The following is a 24,235-nucleotide window of genomic DNA, read 5'->3' as shown; positions in this document are numbered from 1 at the left end:
GATCGTCCGCGTATGCGATTAGCTTAACGTTTTTTGGTTGCTGCATTCTTAACACCCCATCATAAACAAGATTTTATAATAGTTACAGGGGAAAATTTGACCAAAACTGCCGTATAAACTTGGAAGAAACTATGAACACTGGACGGAATTCCAAATGTTAGGTGTGATAATTCAAATTTGTGTATTTGAGCAAGTGTAATATTTTATATGGGTGGGTTAGTATATACAAATGTATAGTTATGTGTAGGTTTTGTACAATGAGTTCAAAGGAAGGAGGGCATGAGAATAGGGCTCTAAATTTCGCACCCAAACAAAGAGGTTAAAGAGAACTAACACGCCTATTCTGATGCCCTCACAAAAATCATCCTCTCTATTGTAACGTTTTTGTTATCTGCGAGGTTTTCTGTATGCTGACTTCAAATTCTCGCAATTTACTCACAAAATTGTGATGTCTGAAAGTAAACCTCACAATTCGAAATCGGTTGTGTTTATTTTGTTAGTTTCAATATTTTTAAAGAAAGTGGCCGCGAGTAATTGGGTTCAAACGTGACCTACATCAGGACAACTCTCAAAGGAGACCTGCTTATAGAGTTAAAAAATCAAGGAGACAAAAGAGCTGAAAATTTTCAGAACGGCCTAGAGGGAGTGGTTGTCGAAATGGCTATAGTACAACCAAAAACACTCCACGTTACTATAATGTGCAAAGACCTTGATAAGATAAGTACTAATGAAGAAAGTTGCGGCCCATTACAAAAAGAGTGCAGGATACAGAATATAGGGCCACCAAATGTTAAAAAAGAAAACAAGGAGCGGCACTCAACCAGCCCTAATACATATTCCTGTGTGCACAAGATGCCAATTCTGCCCTTAAATTAAGCAAAGTAAAGAACAGGTGGTCAATCTGTCGCCTCCGGGAGTACACCCCTTTTATAATACACTGTTATACATGTTGATACCTCGGCCAAATAGCACGTAAATGTTGCGTCTTCTGAGGAACTGCTTATAAAATTCGTATGTCAAAATTCCAAAATAAGTGGCAGCAACTTAAATGCGCTCCGTTCATGAAGAAAGCCGTTGAGGCATTATTTCCGACGATTCTAAGGCCGAGCGACGAAACGAATGTGCTGAATCTTCCCCGCTGGTTACAGAAAAAGAACTATTGGTCATAGCTAAAAAAATCAAAAACAACAAACCGGCTGGAATCAATGGCACACCAAACAAAGTTCTAAATGATGCCCCTCTCTTCGCTAAAATGTACAACGCATGTATAAAAAAAAAATGTGTCCTGATCCCTGGAAAGTCCAGGTTTTGGTTTTAATCCCAAAACAAAAAAAAAAACACCAAATGAACCTTCACAGTACCGACCTCTGTGTATGCTCGACGCAATGGGCTAAGTGTACGAAAGCATAATAAAAAACCACTTGTAGCTTGCAATCCAGAAAATCGCGGGTTATCAGAAAGACAACAGAAGTCCACTATTGATGCGCTAAAAGAAGTTGTCGACACTGTAAAATGTGCAGTAAGTAGCAATTTGTGGAAAGGTGGTATAAAAAAATATTTTGCGCTGGTTACCCTATATGTGAAGAATGCATTCAGCTCTGCTAAGTCCACAAATATATTGGAAGAACTATATAAAATACGCCCTCTTCTTCTTAATTGGCGTAGACACCGCTTACGCGATTATAGCCGAGTTAACAACCGCGCGCCAGTCGTTTCTTCTTTTCGCTACGTGGCGCCAATTGGATATTCCAAGCGAAGCCAGGTCCTTCTCCACTTGGTCCTTCCAACGGAGTGGAGGTCTTCCTCTTCCTCTGCTTCCCCCGGCGGGTACTGCGTCGAATACTTTCAGAGCTGGAGTGTTTTCATCCATCCGGACAACATGACCTAGCCAGCGTAGCCGCTGTCTTTTAATTCGCTGAACTATGTCAATGTCGTCGTATATCTCGTACAGCTCATCGTTCCATCGAATGCGATATTCGCCGTGGCCAACGCGCAAAGGACCATAAATCTTTCGCAGAATTTTTCTCTCGAAAACTCGCAACGTCGACTCATCCGCTGTTGACATCGTCCAAGCCTCTGCACCATATAGCAGGACGGGAATTATGAGAGACTTATAGAGTTTGGTTTTTGTCTGTCGAGAGAGGACTTTGCTTCTCAATTGCCTACTCAGTCCGAAGTAGCACCTGTTGGCAAGAGTAATCCTGCGTTGGATTTCCAGGCTGACATTGTTGGTGGTGTTTACGCTGGTTCCAAGATAGACGAAATTATCTACAACTTCAAAGTTAGGACTGTCAACAGTGACGTGAGTGCCAAGTCGCGAGTGCGACGACTGTTTGTTTGATGACAGGAGATATTTCGTCTTGCCCTCGTTCACTGCCAGACCCATTCGTTTTGCTTCCTTGTCCAGCCTGGAGAAAGCAGAACTAACGGCGCGGGTGTTGAGGCCGATGATATCAATATCATCGGCATACGCCAGCAGCTGTACACTCTTATAGAAGATTGTACCTGCTCGATTAAGTTCTGCAGCTCGAACTATTTTCTCCAGCAGCAGATTGAAAAAGTCGCACGATAGGGAGTCGCCTTGTCTGAAACCTCGTTTGGTATCGAACGGCTCGGAGAGGTTCTTCCCGATCCTGACGGAGCTTTTGGTGCCGCTCAACGTCAGTTTACACAGCCGTATCAGTTTTGCGGGGATACCAAATTCAGACATCGCGGCATAAAGGCAGCTCCTTTTCGTGCTGTCGAAAGCAGCTTTGAAATCGACGAAGAGGTGGTGTGTGTCGATTCTCCTTTCACGGGTCTTTTCCAAGATTTGGCGCATGGTGAATATCTGGTCGGTTGTTGATTTGCCAGATCTAAAGCCACACTGATAAGGTCCAATCAGTTCGTTGACGGTGGGCTTTAATCTTTCACACAATACGCTCGATAGAACCTTATATGCGATGTTGAGGAGGCTAATCCCACGGTAGTTGGCGCAGATTGTGGGGTCTCCTTTTTTATGGATTGGGCATAGCACACTTAAATTCCAGTCGTTGGGCATGCTTTCGTCCGACCATATTTTACAAAGAAGCTGATGCATGCTCCTTATCAGTTCTTCGCCGCCGTGTTTGAATAGCTCGGCCGGCAATCCATCGGCCCCTGCCGCTTTGTTGTTCTTCAGGCGGGTGATTGCTATTCGAACTTCTTCATGGTCGGGTAATGGAACGTCTGCTCCATCGTCATCGATTGGGGAATCGGGTTCGCTTTCTCCCGGTGTTGTGCTTTCACTGCCATTCAGCAGGCTGGAGAAGTGTTCCCTCCATAATTTAAGTATGCTCTGGGCATCGGTAACTAGATCACCTTTGGGGGTTCTACAAGAGTATGCTCCGGTCTTGAAACCTTCTGTAAGCCGCCGCATCTTTTCGTAGAATTTTCGAGCCTTACCCCTGTCGGCCAGCTTATCAAGCTCTTCGTACTCACGCATTTCGGCCTCTTTCTTCTTCTGTCTGCAAATGCGTCTCGCTTCCCTCTTCAACTCTCGGTATCTATCCCATCCCGCACGTGTTGTGGTCGATAGTAACGTTGCGAGGTAGGCAGCCTGTTTTCTCTCCGCTGCGACACGGCACTCCTCGTCGTACCAGCTGTTCTTTTGCACTTTCCGAAAACCAATGGTTTCGGTTGCAGCTGTACGTAAGGAGTTTGAAATGCCGTCCCACAGTTCCCTTATACCGAATTGTTGATGAGTGCTCTCAGAGAGCAGGAGTGCAAGCCGAGTAGAAAAACGTTCGGCTGTCTGTTGTGATTGCAGCTTCTCGACGTCGAACCTTCCTTGTGTTTGTTGGCGTGCGTTTTTTGCTGCACAGAGGTGGGTGCGAATTTTGGCTGCAACAATATAGTGGTCCGAGTCGATGTTAGGACCTCGGAGCGCACGCACATCTAAAACACTGGAGACGTGTCTTCCGTCTATCACAACATGATCGATCTGGTTGGTGGTTTTTCGATCCGGAGACAGCCAGGTAGCTTGATGTATCTTCTTATGCTGGAATCTAGTACTACAGATAACCATATTTCGGGCCCCGGCGAAGTCGATCAGCCTCAACCCATTTGGGGATGTTTCGTCGTGGAGGCTGAATTTACCGACCGTAGTGCCAAAGATACCTTCTTTGCCCACCCTGGCGTTAAAGTCGCCAAACACGATTTTGACATCGTGGCGGGGGCATCTCTCATAAGTGCGCTCCAAGCACTCATAAAAGGCATCTTTGGTCACATCGTCCTTCTCTTCCGTCGGGGCGTGGGCGCAAATAAAATACGCCCAGTACCTCATAAATATTGTTATGAGTTATTTTGAAACTAGAAGACTGATCTACGACACCAGCGAAGGTACCAAGTAGAGTACCAAAAGGTTCTGTACTAGGTCCTCTATTATGGAATCTTGTGTGTGATTAAGATTACAGCAACCAAAAAACGTTGAGCTAATCGCATACGCGGACGATCTTATAGTGGCAGGAGTAGCTAAACAACTTGATGACCTCCAAAATAATTTTAAAGAATGCATTGATGGTCTGCGTGAAGGGTTTTCTTCCATGAGTTTGGAACTGGCTGACCACAAAATAGAAGTATTGCTCATAAGTACCAGGAAATTGGAGGAAAAAATTACTCTCACTATAGGAGAGTGTGCGGTTACTTCACAGCCACAATTGAAGTATTTTGGGGTAACATTGTACTCAAAACTGAAATTCATGTAGCACTTGACATACACATCAAATAAAGCAAAGAAGATTTACAATGCCCTATCAAGAATGATGGCAAATAGAGGTTTGACTTCTAAAGGCGAAAGCGATAAGCTCAGTAATATTAAAGGGTGATTTTTTAAGAGCTTGATAACTTTTTTAAAAAAAAAAACGCATAAAATTTGCAAAATCTCATCGGTTCTTTATTTGAAACGTTAGATTGGTTCATGACATTTACTTTTTGAAGATAATTTCATTTAAATGTTGACCGCGGCTGCGTCTTAGGTGGTCCATTCGGAAAGTCCAATTTTGGGCAACTTTTTCGAGCATTTCGGCCGGAATAGCCCGAATTTCTTCGGAAATGTTGTCTTCCAAAGCTGGAATAGTTGCTGGCTTATTTCTGTAGACTTTAGACTTGACGTAGCCCCACAAAAAATAGTCTAAAGGCGTTAAATCGCATGATCTTGGTGGCCAACTTACGGGTCCATTTCTTGAGATGAATTGTTGTCCGAAGTTTTCCCTCAAAATGGCCATAGAATCGCGAGCTGTGTGGCATGTAGCGCCATCTTGTTGAAACCACATGTCAACCAAGTTCAGTTCTTCCATTTTTGGCAACAAAAAGTTTGTTAGCATCGAACGATAGCGATCGCCATTCACCGTAACGTTGCGTCCAACAGCATCTTTGAAAAAATACGGTCCAATGATTCCACCAGCGTACAAACCACACCAAACAGTGCATTTTTCGGGATGCATGGGCAGTTCTTGAACGGCTTCTGGTTGCTCTTCACCCCAAATGCGGCAATTTTGCTTATTTACGTAGCCATTCAACCAGAAATGAGCCTCATCGCTGAACAAAACACGCGCGCGAAACACATTTCGAACCGAACACTGATTTTGGTAATAAAATTCAATGATTTGCAAGCGTTGCTCGTTAGTAAGTCTATTCATGATGAAATGTCAAAGCATACTGAGCATCTTTCTCTTTGACACCATGTCTGAAATCCCACGTGATCTGTCAAATACTAATGCATGAAAATCCTAGCCTCAAAAAAATCACCCGTTATATGCTGGCCTAGTAGGGTTACAGGCACTGGACATAAAAGCCTATGACAGAGCAATAAATGCGATGCATAGACTGACAGCAATAAGAGTAACAATTGCTTTCGGAACAAAATCCGGCGAAGCAGCTGAAGTACCATACTAGCTAGTATGCCGCCCACGACATCCAGGGAGACGAGTTCACGAAAGTATTATAGCTATCAGTGCCAATTACAGAAATCAGAAAGAGAGAGAGGAGAGAAAGAAGAGCATAACTATCTGGCAGTAAGTAACGGTCGCAAACCTCAACCAAAGGACGGTGGACCCACACACTTATACTTGACATTAGTAAAATCGTGAAATTGTCTACCTAGCGCCTGAAATACACATCTCATGGCAAAATGTATAAGACAAAAGTTATTTGTCACGTCATTTGCTACCGAAATGGTATACGTGATCATGGCCGTAGGACGAACCGTTCCCGAAATACGAGCGAAAATGCGGCGCGCCACAGCGCAAGGTGAAAATTGTTGCAGCTCTCAGCTAACCTGTATTGGTCATCCAGAACCCACCGCGTGGAGGTGGCTGCTCTTCGGATTCCTCCCAAGCCCACCCTAACCAACCAACCATATGTCAGACTTGTTTTAGTCCGCATGTTGCCTAGATTTCAGTGTAGAGCATATAAAACGATCACGAGATTGGGGGCCAATAACTTTAGAAGATGCCTCTTTATTTCCTTTGTTGGTTTGTCAGTAGAAATGTATAATCTCAGAATTCTATTTACACAGGTGAGCCAGCGAGATTTGCACATGTTACCTGGATGCATCGACGCTAAATCTTAGGAACATTGACCGGAAATAACAGCTTCTGATATTTTATAGAGATAAGCTTGGTCTGTGCTAAGTTGGGTCGGATTAATAACCTCAGAAGGTAATTGGCAGGATGGAAAACTTTCAAATTTGACAACAGGCAACTTCTCACAATCAGGGAGCAGTTTACCTATGTCGCCAGAGAATATATTTGGACTCTTTGAGACACCATATATGTGTTCGAAAAGAGCACGAAATGGAAGTTCGTTGAAATGTAGAAGACAAACAACCCACTGTAATGGCCTACCTTTTCTTTCTTCTAGTTTCCGAATGATTCCACCTTTCCAACCTGTATTCGTGTTGGTGCCATCAGCACCGACAACTTCTAGATGTTTCACATCAATTGAATTGTCTTGTAAATGTTGCCATATAGCTTGCGTCTCATCCTCAGCTGACCCGGAAGGAGAGGTGACGTGGCCAAAGTAATGACAACCAGTTTTCGCTATAAGAGAAATATGTTCCTCTTTGACAGTGTCGCGGTAGTACTTTTCACCTTCGCTGACTTGTGTAAGTGTATTGTCTTTGCGGCCGTCAAAATACAGCCCACATACAGAGTCAATGCTTTCGGTGTTTTGGAGCTTAAAATTTTTTTTTGAAAAAAGCTATCAAAGTGTAATAATAAGAATTAAGATGTAGTGAAATTATTTATATTTAGTATAAATAATAATCTGTTTTAAAAGGATTAATTACCTTGAAGCTTTTGTATAGTATGTGACAATGCATTTTTTTACATATAAATTAATTTAAGTTTCGCTAATTTTTTGCAATTCGAATTTCTTACTGTTCATCTCCTTAAATTGTTGATCAATATTTTCCTTGAGGCTGCAAAAACCTGGGCAGCAGCTTGTTTCGTCGCTATCTGTAAACCCATTTCTATGAAGCCAAGTTATATACATTTTTATTGTAGTTAATACTTACACTGAGGCATTGGTTGAATACTGAATGTGGAACGTTTAATATTTGGTATCGACATCTAAACTTTTTATACTTTTTTTATTAACTATAATAATTTTTTTACAATTATGAGCATTATTTCATGCGACATGAGCAACCCAAAACATTGTAGTTGGTTTATTTCGCATAGAAAATACATTTAGTACCGCTTTAAATTTTAATTACTTGCAATTATGCAAGAGTGGCACTAAAATAAATCGATTACCACTTGGAAATACAGCAAACTTTAACTCAACATCTTCTATAGCAAATCTCCCTTCCTCCCCCATATTATTCTGATCAACTAGACAAGTACCTAAAATTTTAGCCGAGTTAAATGGTTCCTGAAAAAAACTCTCGATACTTCTGAATCGTCGCCCCAATACGAGTACTGATTCTGATCCAAGTGTTGAGAAGCCTGTGATTTGTATCGGTATAAACGGTCGAATAGCGCAAAAGTTATTAGGGCAAACGGTGGTAAAAAAATGTTCTGAATTTGCGACAGTACCAACATCCCCATTTTTTCAATAAATTCCATTTTTCGCTGTTTTGTCACGATTTTTTCATATTGTGTACGAATATTAAGTTGTTGCAGAATCTCGGATGGCTTTTTAACATATGTTTTTTAGCTTTTGAAGATAATCGTCAAATGGATATGAAAAAAAATTTATAAGTGGCCCAAACTTTTTCATACAGTCACTTATATGCAGAATACCATGAATATTGTGAGATATGCTATTTTCCCCAAAAACTACAGGGAAATTTTCTACAAATAGTTGTAATAATATTTGAGCATTTTCAACATTTCTATCACACGTTCTCGGACAGGATAACAAACGGCAAGCACAGTCAAAGGGATTCATAATAAGAATCAACATGAACTTTGTTCTTTAAAACTAACATGCCTGTGTATAACAGAAATTGACGAAACTCAGTGGCTTTCCAGTTGAAAAGTTCTTCCAATTCTCTCGGAATGCGAGAGAATTCCCGAGGGACGTATTTTCTTAAGGACTTGAGGTGGGTGGAAATTTCTGCATTTACTTCTTTGCTGATTTTGAAGTTTGTTTTGTCTGTATTCATTCGAACAAGTATCTTCTTTATCACTCCGAGATCTATAAGATGCATTGGGTCAAGGGGTACTTGAGTTATCAAGTGTTTTCTTGATGAAAAATCTTCATCAGAAATGAGTTCGTGCGGCATCACAAATAAGTGCTCGAATTTCAAATGCAATTATCTTGTTTTCAAACAATATTCCGTTATCAAGTAAAACTTTTAACTCTGTGACCAAGTCACCTAAGAAACTAGTAATGTTACCGGGTGTACTGTTTCCAACGTAAACACGAATAGGGAAAATAGAAATGTTGGGAAAGTTAACAATTTTAGCCAAAATCGACCAAAGTTGCATTCGAGAACTTTTAAATAATGGTAATCCATCAATATTCAAATCAATCACTATTTTGTGGCAATCGTTTAATATGCTTGGAATTTTAAACAGATGGTTTCTTAACCCAAAATGGCAATACACACTAGGAAAAACATGTGTTACGCATAAGCGTTCCCTTTTCCCAATAAATGAGTATGCACTCAAAGGTAAATCTAAATTTTCTTCAACTAAAATATGCAACAACTCTTCGAAACACTTGCGAGATATGATATTTTTGAAATACCAATCACCGACTTTTTCTTTTGAGGTTTTTTTATTGCAAATTTTTGCTCGAAAGTATTGCTAATATCACTACTTTCCATATGACCTTCGTCATAACACTGAGCATTAACAGAGGAGCACGTGGCTTCTAATTGATCTTTTCCTTTTTGATTAACCGTCTCAAATGCCTTTTGCTTACACCCCTCATTTCACTTTGTACAAGTATACAATAATTAAAATTTAAGGCAATTAGTTTGAAAATTTTTACTCTTTTTAACTTAACTAATAACTTTATCTTTTAAAATTGTGTGTCACTTTTGCTTGCACGTGATTGATAAACTGATTCACGGACAATTGACTACAGCCTACTAATAACGAAAAGAGAGATTACAAAGAACTAACAGTAAAGATGAGAAAATAAATCAAAAACCAAAAGCACCTGCATTCTCTATGCTCGCCCTGATGTGGGGTATTTATGCATTACATTGTAGTTAGCTTAGTTAGTTTATAAAAGTTAACTAGAAATGTGTTTTTTGCGTAGTTGACTACCGAATTGCTGGCAGGGAAGATTATCTTCTTACTCTTACTTGTATGTTATAATGTGCAAAGAGGTGAAGTCGGCCCGAAACCACACGTTCACAGATGTATATGAGAATTTTAAATTACACATTAGGGTTTTTTTTTGCTCTTGCAAGATTGCACGATGACAAAAAATACAAAAATCCTATACCGAAATATGCAAGGCGATTTTGCTCATTTGCTGCAAGACCGGCATAATTCAAAAAACGTGATTTTGGAGTTAATGCTGCAGAATTGTTCGTTATATCATACTTCATGTTGAGTGAAAAATTCATATGAATACCTCTTATATGCTCCGCTTGAGAAGAGGTGTAAGGTTGGAGTCACCGTGTAAGGTTGTAGTAAGTTGAAAACTTTAAACGCGTTTTCTGGCGAATCGATTTTTTTGACTTATGCCGGTCTTGCAGCAAATGAGCGATATATGAACGGATGATTCGGTCAATTTATTGAGAATGACTATTGTGAATTGGCGCATATTCTGTATTCATTCTTAACAAAACACTGTAACAAATCTTTATAATTTAAGTAGAAACAATTTAATGGCATAATTTGCCTTTATGTAAAATGACAGCTAAAACAGGGTTGCAATTATATTTTGATGTGTCATTGCACGAAAATAAACATGGGGTTTGGTCTGACACATTTTACAGCCAATGCAAATAATTTTCTGCGTGTGTTTGTTCTTGTGCCGTTGCACCAAGTGGAAAATTCTGCAATTTGTGCATCGTGCAAGTGTTTTGCAAGAGCAAGAGAATACCCCTTTCATTTTTCAATACAGTGGTACTCCAATATAACGAATGATATAATGTTGGGACCGTTCGTTAAACTGAAATATTCGTTATATCGAAAACGAAATTAATATTGGTACTGATATGTTTAAAAAATAACTATTTATTCATGAATTCATAAGTATTGGTTGAAATAAATACATATACAATGGGAAATGCTTACAATAAAATTAATAAAAGTTGAATTTTATAACAAAAATATGAGCATTATTCAACTGAAAAGAAATTTGTTATGCTAATTTGCTTTTGTGGGCGAGAAATTTTGAGATCCTGTGCCTTTTGATGTAGGCTTTTCAATAAAAATATTTTTCCCTGTTCCACGTTGTTTTCTTCAGACCATTTGATACACTTCTCAAAGCAGTCGATGGCATCAGGATGCTTTATTGGCGGCACAGCTACAACTGCAGCGGTATCACCTTCCAAAATTTCTATAGCTAGTTCATTTTCAGCACTCGGGTTCTCTTCTACAAATACATTGTCTACACTGTTCCATGCTTCCAAATCATCTGTGTTGAAGTTTGATATTCGCCTTTCTTTAACGATTGTCGTCTCAATGTGCCAGCATGTGTACCTTTAACACTTCTTATCACTTTCCGGCAATTTTTTAAAATTGTGGAAATACTCGATTTTGGAATACCACATTCCAAAAAAATTTTTTTCAGGGTTTTCCCCTTTTTATTTTCGTCAATTATTTTTAATTTGTCACCCAAGCAAAGTCGTTTCCGAATATAAGGCATTTTTAAATAATTTATGCGATATCCTCACTTTACCACTTTACACTCACAACTGATATTTCGCGCAATGAAGCGTGCATAAAAAAATAAATAGAATTCTTTAAAAAAAATAGCTCAATAATAACAAGAACTAACGGGTATTTAACTACCTGCATTGTTTTTTGTTGTAATACAATCAAAACCAAATACAAACGCCATACATTCGTAATATCGAGTTCATCCAATTTCCAGCTTTCGTTATATTGAACATTCGTTATATCGGCGTTCGTTATACTGGAGCACCACTGTATGTATATAAATCAAGTAGCAATGAAGACATGGGATCAAAACTTTCCACAGTGCTCTCTAAATGTGCGATTATATTATATTTATGGTATTTCTATCTCGACATGGTTAAAGTTTAGTATCGAGCTCTCAAGAAATGTAAAAACTTCACATAAAAAACGCTTAAGAAATGGTCAAGGAAATAAATTTTATTGTGCTAATATGCGATCTAAAGAAATCTAGTACTAATTTTTAATACATTTTTTCAATAAAATGCGTATATTTTGCGAAGAAACATGAAATCAACAATTGCTTCTTGAAATCAAAGAATCATTAAATTCATCGTATAATTAGTTAAAATTATTAGTATGAAATATAGTTCATTTTGAAATTTTGTATAGAACTTCCCAATCTTCATTCATATTCCGAAAAATTGTGATTTTTTTTCTTGAGCATTTACTTAAGAGCTGAATAAGGACCTTTGGTAATATAAAGAACCGTTAGGTGAAGAAATATATAGCATAATTAATCGCATACAACAGTAACAATAACATTGGGCTACTACTGAAATTATGTCTAAATTCGATTTGCATGAATACCTTCATTTATTCGTTTCGCCTACTTTGCAGGGCATGTTTGAGCAATGTGATACAACAGCTAAATATTATTTTATATTATTTAAATTCCGTATATCCTATTTATATTTTTGTTTTACAGGTATCGTAAAGCCAACTGTAAGTGTGAGGAAATATCTGCATCACGTATCGAATAACTTACGGTCAAATGAGCATACCATTTTGAAATGTCCTGACAAAAGCGAATCAACATACCAGTTTATAAAACTCAACAAAACTAGGAATATTACGAATCAAAGTAATTTGGACACTGGATTTTCTACTAATAATGTGAATGAATATTTAGAAATCCACAGCTGGATAAATTCCATTGCAGGACACGCATTTACAATATTAAGAGAAACATTGTTTTAATTAAACAAACACATATTTCATTTTATACGAGGTTTGACAATTTAGTAATGAGACTGCGGTAAACTTGTGACCTTGAAATTCCCTTTCTCTTTTTCTGGCATCCCTCCCCACTCCACTGATATATGTACCATCGCTCCAGCTTGTTTAGTTCGCCTGCGGCGTCAAGTTAAGTAGACGTGTGTTTGTAGTGCTCGTCACGAAAATGGTAAAACGAAATCAAGAGCAACGCGTCGCGATAAAATTTTGCGCCAGATTAGGCGAAACAGCTTCATAAACGTACGCTAAAATTGTAAGAGTGTATGGTGATAGTGCTCTTAGTCCCATGCTCACAATGGTTGTCTACCTTTTTTGATACCCGTGGAATCGTCCACAAAGAATTCGTTCCACCGGGGAAAACTGTGAATCAAGTCTACTATTGCCAAGTACTCGAAAGATTGCGAAAACGAGTCAACAGAGTGCGCCTAGACATCGCTCGTAACTGGATGCTTCATCACGACAACGCGCCGTGTCATACCGCCCTCAGCGTGCCCCAGTATTTGGCCTCTAAAGTGATTGCCGTGTTGCAACAGCCGCCTTATTTGTCCGACATGTCACCCTGTGACTTTTTTTGTTTCCTAAAACAAAATCGGTGGTCAAAGGAACCCATTTTGAGTCGATTACGGTCATCCCAGTCGTTCCAGAAATGCTACGAAGTATGGAAAACGCGCTGGAATCGCTGTATAGCTGCCCAAGGGGACTACTTTGACGGGGATGGCAGAGTTATATACGGTTTTTATGGAATCAGTCTCATTACCTAGTTGTCATACCTCGTATGTACAAGTATATTCCATTGCCGAGTTAACAACCGCGCGCCAGTCCCCAGCTTTGGCTGCGAAAAAATTAAAAAATTTAAATTGAAGTTACAAGAATCATATAGAGTATATTTATGTATATTTATGCATCTTTAATTTGAAATTATTTATATACCATTAAATATCACTTATTCAAATACTTGGATATATGTCTAATATAAATACTCGTATAATAAAATATATAGTAATGCAAAAGGGGTAATGAGACCTCAATTAAAATTTTTCAAAATAATGTGAACAAAAAAATACCCAATTTAAACTGTAAATAATACACTCACTTGGCCGTAATACGCATTTTCTGTAAATATTAATATTTTATATATATATCATTATTTTGACCAATAAATTAAATTACTAGATGTTGATGATAACAGATGATTTATTTTATACTTAAAATTGCATCTAATTTGCAGTTTCTGAAGTTTAAGTATTTTGAATCCGGTATTATAAACAATCCGTGTTTTGTATACGATTTTCCTAAATATTTCTTCTTCCTTTTTACTGGCGTAGACACCGCTTACGCGATTATAGTCGAGTTAACATCAGCGCGCCAGTCGTTTCTTCTTTTCGCTACGTGGCGCCAATTGGATATCCCAAGCGAAGCCAGGTCCTTCTACACTTGGTCCTTTCAAAGGAGTGGAGGTCTTCCTCTTCCTCTGCTTCCCCCGGCGGGTACTGCTTCGAATACTTTCAGAGCTGGAGTTTTTTCGTCTATCCGGACAACGTGATCTAACCAGCGTAGCCGCTGTTTTTTAATTCGCTGAACTATGTTAATGTCGTCGTATATCTCGCACATCTCATCGTTCCATCGACTGCGATATTCGCCGTGGCCAATGCGCAAATGACCATAAATCTTTCGCAGAACCTTTCTCTCCGAAGTAGCACCTATTGGCAAGAGTTATCCTGCGTTGGATTTCCAGGCTGACATTGTTGGTGTTAATACTGGTTCCTAAATAAAGATTGTACCTGCTCGATTAAGTTCTGCAGGTCGAACTATTTTCTACAGTAGCAGATTGAAGAAGTCGCCCGATAGGGAGTCGCCTTGTCTGAAACCTCGTCTGGTATCGAACGGCTGAAAGCAGCTTTGAAATCGACGAAGAGGTGGTGTGTGTCGATTCTCCTTTCACGGGTCTTTTTCCACACTGATAAGGTCCAATCAGTTTGTTGACGGTGGGCTTTAATCTTTCACACAGATTGTGGGCTCTCCCTTTTTATGGATTGGGCATAGCACACTTAAATTCCAATCGTTGGGCATGCTTTCGTCCGACCATACTTTACAAAGAGGGTTAGTTCGTAAACGCAGTAATTTTGTGCAACCCTGCTGCATTCTTGCCGGCTGTGGTTGCTACTGCACAATCAGCTGATTCTACTGCCTTGCCATTGCGGTTGTGCTGCGAAGAATTTTTTCGCATTTACGAACGCCAGAGAAATGGAATTTTTAATTAACGCAATTATTGATAACCAGGAAACTCAGAGTGAGAATATTTTATTGAATTACAATAAAAAAAGGATTAAACAAGTAAAGAGAAGAAATCTTTTACTAAAAAGTGATTTAAAAAAGAAAAGGTCCGTACCAAAAGTGAACAATTACCTGGATATAATAAAAAACTATCCAGAGGATGTATTTCAATCGCATTTTCGGATGGCGCGATCAACTTTTATGGTAAGCTTAACTTTTAGTTGTTGAATTTGATATGTATGTAATGTGCTACTTTGTGTTTTAGATATTGCGAAACTCTATCCAACCATATTGGACCAGATCATTGCGCGGCCGGTTGGGGCATTCCCTTGAAATGTGCCTTTATGTAACGCTGTGGAAATTGGGTAACAGCAACGGCACGTTTCGCGAGCTTAGTGACCGGTTTGGTGTTGCGAAGGGAACCACGCATAAAATATTTTTTAATGTTATTAAAATGATTTCTTCATTAAAAAATGAAATAATATGGCCTTCTGCTGTTAAACAAAGGCAAGTAATGGAACATTTCGAAAGGAGTCGATGCAATCCTTTTCCATTTGTTGTGGGATGTGTAGATGTGACGCATTTCAACATCTCGCTTCCAAAAAATGATGCGATTAGTTACTACAACCGAAAAGGAAATCATACAATTATTTTGCAGGTATATTTAAGCTTCAGTTTTATCAACACAAAATTTCTGCTAACTCTTATGTTTAGGCCATATGTGACAGTAAATTTCGCTTTCTGGATGTATTTATTGGATGTCCAGGCAGTTGCCATGATGCTCATGTATGGAAAACTAGCCCTATTTATAAAGGAATTATTTCCGGTGAAGTGGAACTTGCTGAAAATGCAGTCATTTTAGGAGATTCTGCCTATCCTTTATCAAAATTCCTGCTCACACCTTACAGAGATAATGGGCATTTAAGATCGGAAGAAAGAAAGTTTAATTACTGCTTAAGCTCAACTCGTGTTTTTATCGAGCAGTCGTATGGGATTTTGGAACAAAAGTTTAAAATACTAAATTATATAAACTTGAGGTCAGTCAAAAAAGCATCAATGGTAATATTTGCCTGTACAATATTGCACAACTTTATTATAAATAGAGGAAACCCTTCGGAATATCTTGTTGAATTACCAGAAAATAATAACGTCATAAATGAAGAAAATGAAAATCACCTTAGTACTTCACTGGCACCTGAAGAAAATAACGATTTAGATGGAATTGCTATAAGGCGCAATTTGACAACGTTGTTTTGTTCTTAAATAAATATAAGTAAAATACTTATGAGTGGAATTCATTGTGTTTTATTTGTGTACTAATTAACAACTTATATTATTCGTTAGTAAAAATAAAAAAAAAACTCTAATTACTCTGTTTTACAGCCATATTCATATTTAAGACTAAATACTATCATCTTATCTGTCTAAAAACTTTTGAAGCATATCTCTAAGGCTAGCCATGGTTTGTATTCTCTCGCGCTCTATTTGCATCTTTTCCCGTTCAAGCTCTATAATCTGATCGTGCCTTTCCTTTTCATTTTTAGCTTCTTCCTTAAGGAATTCCAGAGACTCATTGGCACTGGTTGTCCTACGTCTTCTGCCGAGATTGGTCGATGTTGTTTTGTTCGAGGTTCCTGGAGAGTCATTCGAAACCCCAATATCTTCCACCACATTGGAAGCATCCCTTGTACTTGGCAGTGACAAAGACGAATACAAATTCTCAGGAGGCGTACTAATGGAATGTCTAGTTCCATACACATCGTCAAATTCTTCAAAAAACTCCCAAGCACTTGCAGCACGCCCTGTTAAGCTATTTCGCTTTTTAATTCTTTTATATGTGCAGAAGAGATTCACAAATTTACGGGAAATCTGATCCCGTGATAAATTCAATTCTGGAACTTTTTCTTTAATTATTTCAAGAATTCTCCCCCACAGGAATGATTTTTTTTCCTTCCTTCCTGGAACTCCGACTCCATGTCCAGCCTTGTTCGTATTAAAATTTTTATATAATTTGCTGGAAATTCGTGGGATCTAAATGTAAATAAGGCCTCTTATTATTATACATATAATCATATTAATAATTAAAGACATATGTAGAATTAGAAATCAATTTACTCACTCTTCCATTTCGCCTTTGGTTCTACGCAGTTTCAAAAAAATTACTGCAATGGCTGCGACAATTTGCCGAAGTGCTGCAAACTGCATGCATTAAAAAACTTTTGACGAAGAACAGTATTGCCGCAGGTTTTTTTGACAAAACGTTGCCACTGCAAATATGCAGTGCAACCAAGTTACTGCGTTTACGAACTAACCCAGAATCTGATGCATGCTCCTTATCAGTTCTTCGCCGCCGTGTTTGAATAGCTCGGCCGGCAATCCATCGACCCCCGCCGCTTTGTTCTTCAGGCGTGTAATTGCTATTCGAACTTTGCTGGTCGGGCAATGGAACGTCTGCTCCATCGTCTTCAATTGGGGAATAGGGTTCGCCTTCTCCTGGCGTTGTACGTTCACTGCAATTCAGCATGCTGGAGAAGTGTTCCCTCCATAATTTAAGTATGCTCTGGGCATCGGTGACTAGATCACTTTTGGGGGTTCTACAATAGTATGCTCCGGTCTTGAAACCTTCTGTAATCCGCCGCATTTTTTCGTAGAATTTTCGAGCATTACCCCTGTCGGCCAGCTTATCAAGCTGTTCGTACTCACGCATTTCGGCCTCTTTCTTCTTCTGTCTGCAAATGCATCTCGCTTCCCTCTTCACCTCTCGGTATCTATCCCATCCCGCACGTGTTGTCGTCGATCGTAACGTTGCGAGGTAGGCAGTCTGTTTTCTCTCCGCTTCGACACGGCACTCCTCGTCGTACCAGCTGTTCTTTTGCACTTCTCGAAAACCAATGGTTTCGGTTGCAGCTGTACGTAAGGAGTTTGAAATGCCGCCCCACAGTTCCCTTATACCGAGTTGTTGACGAGAGAACAGGAGTGCAACCCGAGTAGATAATCGTTCGGCTGTCTATTGTGAATGCAGCCTTTCGACGTCGAACCTTTCTTTGTGTTTCTTGACGTGCGATTGTTGATACACAGTGGCGGGTGCGAATCTTGGCTGCAACAAGATAGTGGTCCGAGTCGATGTTAGGACCTCGGAGCGTACGCACGTCTAGAACACTGGAGACGTGTCTTCCATCTATCACATTATGATTGATCTGGTTGGTGGCTTTTCTATCCGGCGACAGCCAGGAAGCTTGATGTATTTTCTTGTGGTGCTGGAATCTAGTACCACGGATAACCATATTTCGGGCCCCGGCGAAGTCGATCAGCCTCAACCCAAAACCGGTATCCCCGCAAAACTAATACGGCTGTGTTAACTGACGTTGGGCAATGCCAAAAGCTCTGTCAGGATCGGGAAGGACCTCTCCGAGACGTTCGATATCAAACGATGTTTAAGACAAGGCGACTCCCTTTCATGTGACTTCTCCAATCTACTCTTGGAAAAAATAGTTCGAGCTGCAAAACTAAACAGAGAAAGTACAATCTTCTATAAGAGTGGGCATCTTCTATAAGAGTGGTTGGCCTCAACAACCGCGCCGTTAGTTCTGCTTCTTCCAGAATGGATAAAGAAGCGAAGCAAATGGGCCTGGTGGAGAACGAGGGCAACACTAGGTATCTCCTGTCATCAAACAAATAGTCGTCGCACTCGCGACTATGCTCCCACGTTACTGTTGACAGTCATAACTTCGAAGTCGTAGGTAATTTTGTCTATCTTGAACCAGTAGTAACACCAACAACAAGATCAGCCTCGAAATCCAACGCAGAATAACTCTTGCCAACAAATGCTCTACCGGAGTGAGTAAGCAATTGAGAAGTTAAGTCTTCACTCGCCCAAAAAAAATGCTATATAGTAAGTCACTCATTATTCCTGTTATATGGTGGAGAGGCATGGACAAAGAGTGATGATGAGTCGAGATAACGAGTTTTCGAAGGAAAGATTCTGCGAAATATTTATGGTCCTTTGCGCATTGGCCACGGCGAATTTCACATTCAATGGAACGATGAGCTGTATGAGATATACGATGACTTTGACATAGTTCAGTGAATTAAAAGACAGCGGCTACGCTGGCTAGGTCATGTTGTCCGGATGGATGAAAACACTCCAGCTCTGAAAGTACCCGCCGCGGGAAGCAGAGGAAGAGGAAGACCTCCACTCCGTTGGAAGGACCAAGTGGAGAAGGACCTGGCTTCGCTTGGAATATCCAATTGGCGCCACGTAGCGAAGAGAAGTAACGACTGGCATGTTGTTGTTGACTCGGCTATAATCGCGTAAGCGGTGACTACGCCAGTAAAGAAGAAGAAGAATTTGTGCGTTATATCTACACATATAGCCACATATTGACATGCATGCACCCAATAAATAATAAAACATTATCCACTTCAAGAAAGATTTCGAAACCTGAACTCTTTCTTGAAATAAGAGAAGCTTGCCTACACATTTTCTGCTGATAAAACAAATTCTTCTGGCATGCATGCAGATGTGTGTACGCAATCCATCGTAGAGTGTTTTTTCAGGAAAGTTACGAAACTGCTATCATGCAATTCGAACAGTTCCGAAAGTAAGTTCGAAATTCGTAGAGTTGCGTTCACTCAATTCACTCGGAACGGAAAATTTTTAAGTTTAGCGGAATTTTTGTACGACAGGTTTGTGCTAACGGAGAAATAAATTTCCATATGTGAGAGTCATGATTGCTGCCAGGAAACTGAACATTGACATAACGTATTTTCATTTTATTGTCACATATCTGCAAAACATTGATTAAGATGTTTGAAATGCGAATTTGTCACCAAACTTACAATCATGGCATTGATACTAAAGTATCCTTTGCGGTTATAATAGAGAAATTTATCTTTAGTTGGGGCAACGATTTTAATATGTGCCCCGTCTACACATAAAATCGCGCCTGGAAATCCGTATTTCTGAAAATAATCCTTTTTCGCTTCCCTTTTTTCAACATCACTTAAATCGAGGTTTATCCACTGAGGGCACAAATGAGACTAAAGCAATCCCAATACTTCTTTTAAGATGCAACAAAATGTTGACTGAGCCATTGGAATATCGAAGTCTTTACCCACTGTATGCTGATAGCCTCCTTCAGCTAAAAACCGTAAAACTGAAGACAATCGGTGAAGTAAAGATATATATGACGATCTTGAAGAACTTGCATTCCTCTCTAGAACATCGAGGACATACGTAAAGGCCGCCTTATTTAAGCGATAGTTTTTAATAAACTTGTTTTAGAAAAATAATTTTATTAAAATATATCAATGAATTTTTATGGATTTATGAACTGTACATTGTTCCACATCGAAAGGGTTACTCCTGTCCCTCAGTGATTTTCAGTGAATTTTTATATCACGCCGACTTCTCTCACGTTCTTCCTCAAGCAACATAAATGAAAACGTTAGCGAATACATATTTTTTGTTCGTAAAATCAATTTGAATATAAACGTTTCCACTTTTATTAATCCTAATTTTTATTTTTTCTTCTACACAGCTGATTTTGAAATGTCAAAATTCAAAATTAAGTCTGGCAACAAAAGTTTCGAATTCACATGAATTCAATGATAGCAAGTTGTTCGTATTCGTAGCGGACATTCGTATTCGTAGCTTTGCTACGATGGATTGCGTGATAGGGCTGAATATAAACACATGTACTTATAAGTGCCTGCGCGCACTTCAAATTAGAATATAAGCAACAAATTTAAATAAAGAAAAATTCAGTCGAAGATTAGACCTAAGCAAAGAAGCTCAGTGTTTTCATTTTCAACTGTAGAGTTGACATAAAGAGCCAAGAAGAAGTTGAGCTCTTTATGACACCAAAACTATATACATATGTACATATAGGTGTAAATGTAAAAAATTTAAAACCTAAATTGAATGAATAAAATGGGTATGGTCGGACAGAGCATATAAATATAGTTGAACAATAAGTTTAATATTAAAAAAAATTCACACGAATTAGTGAATTGCTAGTGGACATAAAAATGAAATATAAGTGTAAAATTAAATTTAAATTGAAAAATACGTTCTTCAAATAGTGGCAATTTTCAGCTTTAACGCAAATATGTCGAATATTCCCGCGAGTATAACTATATGCATATATTCTTGAACTGGAGAACCTCCTCTACAACTGAAAATGTTCATTTGTTCGTCCAAGATATCTGTTCGTATGCAGAATATCTAAAATGGTTTAAAATAAAAACAATATTAGTGTTCCATAATGAATAAAAGTGAACATAGTTCGAATATACATATACGCATTTCTGCTCCGAAGCAGGATTTTAAAAATTAAATTAAAATTACATATTCATTTTTTGTAATTATTTATATAAACTGCAAATTTAGGCTTACTTGTAGGTAAAGTTTCAACAAATGAGGTAATTTTAAGTAGGTTAGATATTAAATATATGTATGTAAGTATTTTTCCATACCTATGGATAATAAAATTATTTTAGTTCCACTCATTCATCACCTTTTTTTATGATTTTTCATAGTATGAATTTCGATGACCTCGTGGAAGAAATGGATCCCGAGGTCCCCATAGAGGTTGTATTGAACATAAATATTTTTCATTTTTTAATATTTTTTTACAAATCAAGTGTTTAAAAAATATCTTACAATCTCGTTTGCGCTCATCCAGTAGAATCATGACAAATTGTGTACCGTCACCATCGTCTGGTGGCCAGGCAGGTATAATGTATTGATATATAAATATCTAATATATATATTTGTTTTATAAAAATACATTTATGTTTTTCAGATAGTATAATCCAGAAGCTGTGTGCCAGACGGGTCTCAGGCGGCTTGTGTCAAAGTCCTCGGCGATATCATTTAACAACATTACTTGCTAACTTGTAATAACTTGTAATAAGATCTATTTTACTTTTTTGTTAGTCCATTTGACAAGAATATTGGGTTGGATACCTATTGCAATAATTTTATTATTATGTATCTACTTATTCGATCCGCGAATAAAAAAAATTTTAGTCGCGAATATAGAAATTGGGTCTCATTTTTTTAAACCGCGAATAGTGAAAACTCGAATAAAGGAAGCGCTAATAAGGAGCTTTTACTGTAAGGATCTTTTACTGTATTCTGTTAGAACAAGACAGTATGGGATATTTGCCATTGGTTATAGCGAGGTAACCATTGAACATCAAATAGCTATGTATTACTTTTTTTCCACTCTCTGAACAGAAGTAACAAATATTTTAACGAATGCAAAAGTGAACAATAACAAGTCGCTTACACGTTCGCTAACATCTACCTGTCTTGCATGGACATTTCGAACGAACGGATACGTTTATACTCTCGTTTACGTATGTCATCAAGCCAGGGGTCGAATCATTACATCCGTGAACGTATCACTCGTCACGTAAAAGTATTACGACATACGTATTTTTCGTATTATGACATACGTGATCGTAATGCTTCTATCATAAACTGGCATAATGACATACGTGAACGAGTAAATAAACGAATCTGTTCGTTCGAAATGTCATTCGTAAGAAAAATGCCAATCGTAATAGACAAATTTATGGAAATGTGAGCACATTTTTTTTAATTTTATATGTTTTTTTTATAAATTTTATTAATAAAAGTAAATTAAAAATTAAAAAAAAATATTTATATGAAAAAAATTTTGTGTTTTTGTTTACATTAAAAATAAAATTATTTGCAAGGTTAAGGACATATGCATTTTTGAATTAGGTATATTAAAGAATACTTTATTTGCTCTGTTATCGTTTGGTCGATTGCGGTGAGACGGTTCGCTACCCCGGCATCTGTTTCTTGTGTATGATCAGAATCGCAATTTTGAGTGTCAAAACTTATTTTAAATTTTATGCAGATGTTATGTAATGCCACACAAACGTTAGCAAATCTTCCAATTTTGTGGGATGATAACTTCCTCTCTTGCCATATCCTAAAAATCTCTACCGTTTTTTTAAGATTTCCATGCTTTGTTCAACGATACATCTACAAAGAAAATTTTGTTAATGAGGATTCATAATTTTTTTTTTTTATACCTACACTATTGCTACGATCTCTTAGCTATCTTCGCACTATTTTTTTATCCCCATCACTTCTACTAAACCTCAAATAAAAAAACAAAATTGGATTCATTTTAATATTTAATTGGCTTTTGTTAGTTTATTGAAAATTTTGAAACAGGTTTGACGTTCCACATCTATTGTGACCTAAAAATAAGATACAAAGCAATGTGGAATTTAAAAACTATTGTGAATTGAAAATACATTAACATCCGTTTGCTATCGTATGTCATAATGCCAATCACCGCATACGATACACGTATCATGTACACCCCTATCATGCATTTCGATTACGTTCCCGCTCTACGCTCCGCCGGAGTCGAAATTAGGTATCATGCGTTACGATTGGATTGAAAGAAGAAGAGGAAGAACTATAACTCTTTCGAAATCAGTTGTTTGCTTTGAAATATGTGAAACTGGAACATAACAAAGCAAAAATACACAAATTACTGCTGTTCAAAGAAAATAGATAAAAGTAAAATTTTTATATTGTTATTATTTTTATTAAACGTAACTATGGAATCTTTATCCGCGGCGATATTACTGGTTGAGGAGGAGAGCAGCGCATCTCAGAATGCTGGGGTGAGAATTGAAAGGAGAAGATTACGAGATATGTGCGATCCCTTCCAGATGAATGACGGGCTGTAAGTAATTGCACGTGAAAGTAGACATTTTTCTTACAATTTGTTTACTTATTTAGATTCAGAAAAACTTTCGTCTGAATAAGGACGCATGTCCTAGATACGTTTGCGGAAGAAACGAAATTTGATGCTACCTCTTTCCAAAAAGCCTGCACATCTTCCTTAGGACGCTGGTGGAAACCGTTGGCTATATCTAGCTTACTCTCCATCATATCTGCCAATTTTCCATATTGCTCTGGTGTTGTTGTTTTTGACCTGAAAGCATATCAAAAAACATCACTAAAACTGGAAATATCGTGTGTTTTACAACTCTTAAATACAAGTTTTACTTACATTTTTAGAAAATTAAAAAAAAATCACGCAAATATTAAAATTATCTCAGCAAAATAAAAACACAAAAAGTTCTCCGCCAACAAAATTGCAACTTAGCAAAACGGAGCTACGATCGAAATGCATGATAGGCAGAATTGTAAATTTCGAAGTAGAACTGAACGGGAACGGAACGCATGATACCAAAGTCGCCAAACGGAGAAAATTTCAATCCAAGTCGAAATGCGTGATAGGGGGGGTAATTTTCTTTCGTATGTTTGATATCTTTCCAAGCTTTCCGAGCTATTCAGACCTTTTAAAGTTTTCCAA

General features: G+C 38.2%; 2 protein-coding genes and 1 long non-coding RNA gene across 14 annotated transcripts in view; all 3 read left to right on the top strand.

Moving 5' to 3' along the window:
• The window catches only part of LOC105228004 (inositol polyphosphate-5-phosphatase A), a 151,815-nt gene extending 138,043 nt beyond the window's left edge, over window positions 1-13,772 (top strand). For all 12 annotated transcript variants that reach the window (XM_049449974.1, XM_049449980.1, XM_049449970.1 and 9 more), the window contains one exon: window positions 12,277-13,772. In XM_049449974.1, coding sequence (XP_049305931.1) covers window positions 12,277-12,548 — 272 coding nt within the window. In that variant the 3' untranslated portion in view covers window positions 12,549-13,772. The remainder of the gene's footprint in view (window positions 1-12,276) is intronic.
• A 151-nt stretch (window positions 13,773-13,923) lies between these two features.
• On the top strand, window positions 13,924-16,725 carry LOC125776653 (putative nuclease HARBI1). Its single transcript, XM_049450123.1, has 3 exons — window positions 13,924-15,062; window positions 15,124-15,516; window positions 15,573-16,725. Exons 1-3 carry the CDS (start codon window positions 14,829-14,831, stop codon window positions 16,119-16,121), a joined length of 1,176 nt encoding a protein of 391 aa, XP_049306080.1. The 5' UTR covers window positions 13,924-14,828; the 3' UTR covers window positions 16,122-16,725.
• A 6,305-nt stretch (window positions 16,726-23,030) lies between these two features.
• LOC125776775 (uncharacterized) lies at window positions 23,031-23,851 on the top strand. Its single transcript, XR_007421916.1, has 2 exons — window positions 23,031-23,599; window positions 23,656-23,851. It is a non-coding gene; the product is annotated as an uncharacterized LOC125776775 (long non-coding RNA).
• The last annotated feature ends 384 nt before the right edge of the window (window positions 23,852-24,235 follow it).

Source organism: Bactrocera dorsalis, chromosome 2 (genome assembly GCF_023373825.1).
Source record: "Bactrocera dorsalis isolate Fly_Bdor chromosome 2, ASM2337382v1, whole genome shotgun sequence".
Classification (NCBI taxonomy): domain Eukaryota; kingdom Metazoa; phylum Arthropoda; class Insecta; order Diptera; family Tephritidae; genus Bactrocera; species Bactrocera dorsalis.
The sequence above is the reverse complement of the archived record's forward strand: the minus strand, read 5'-3'. Positions and strand labels throughout refer to the sequence as shown.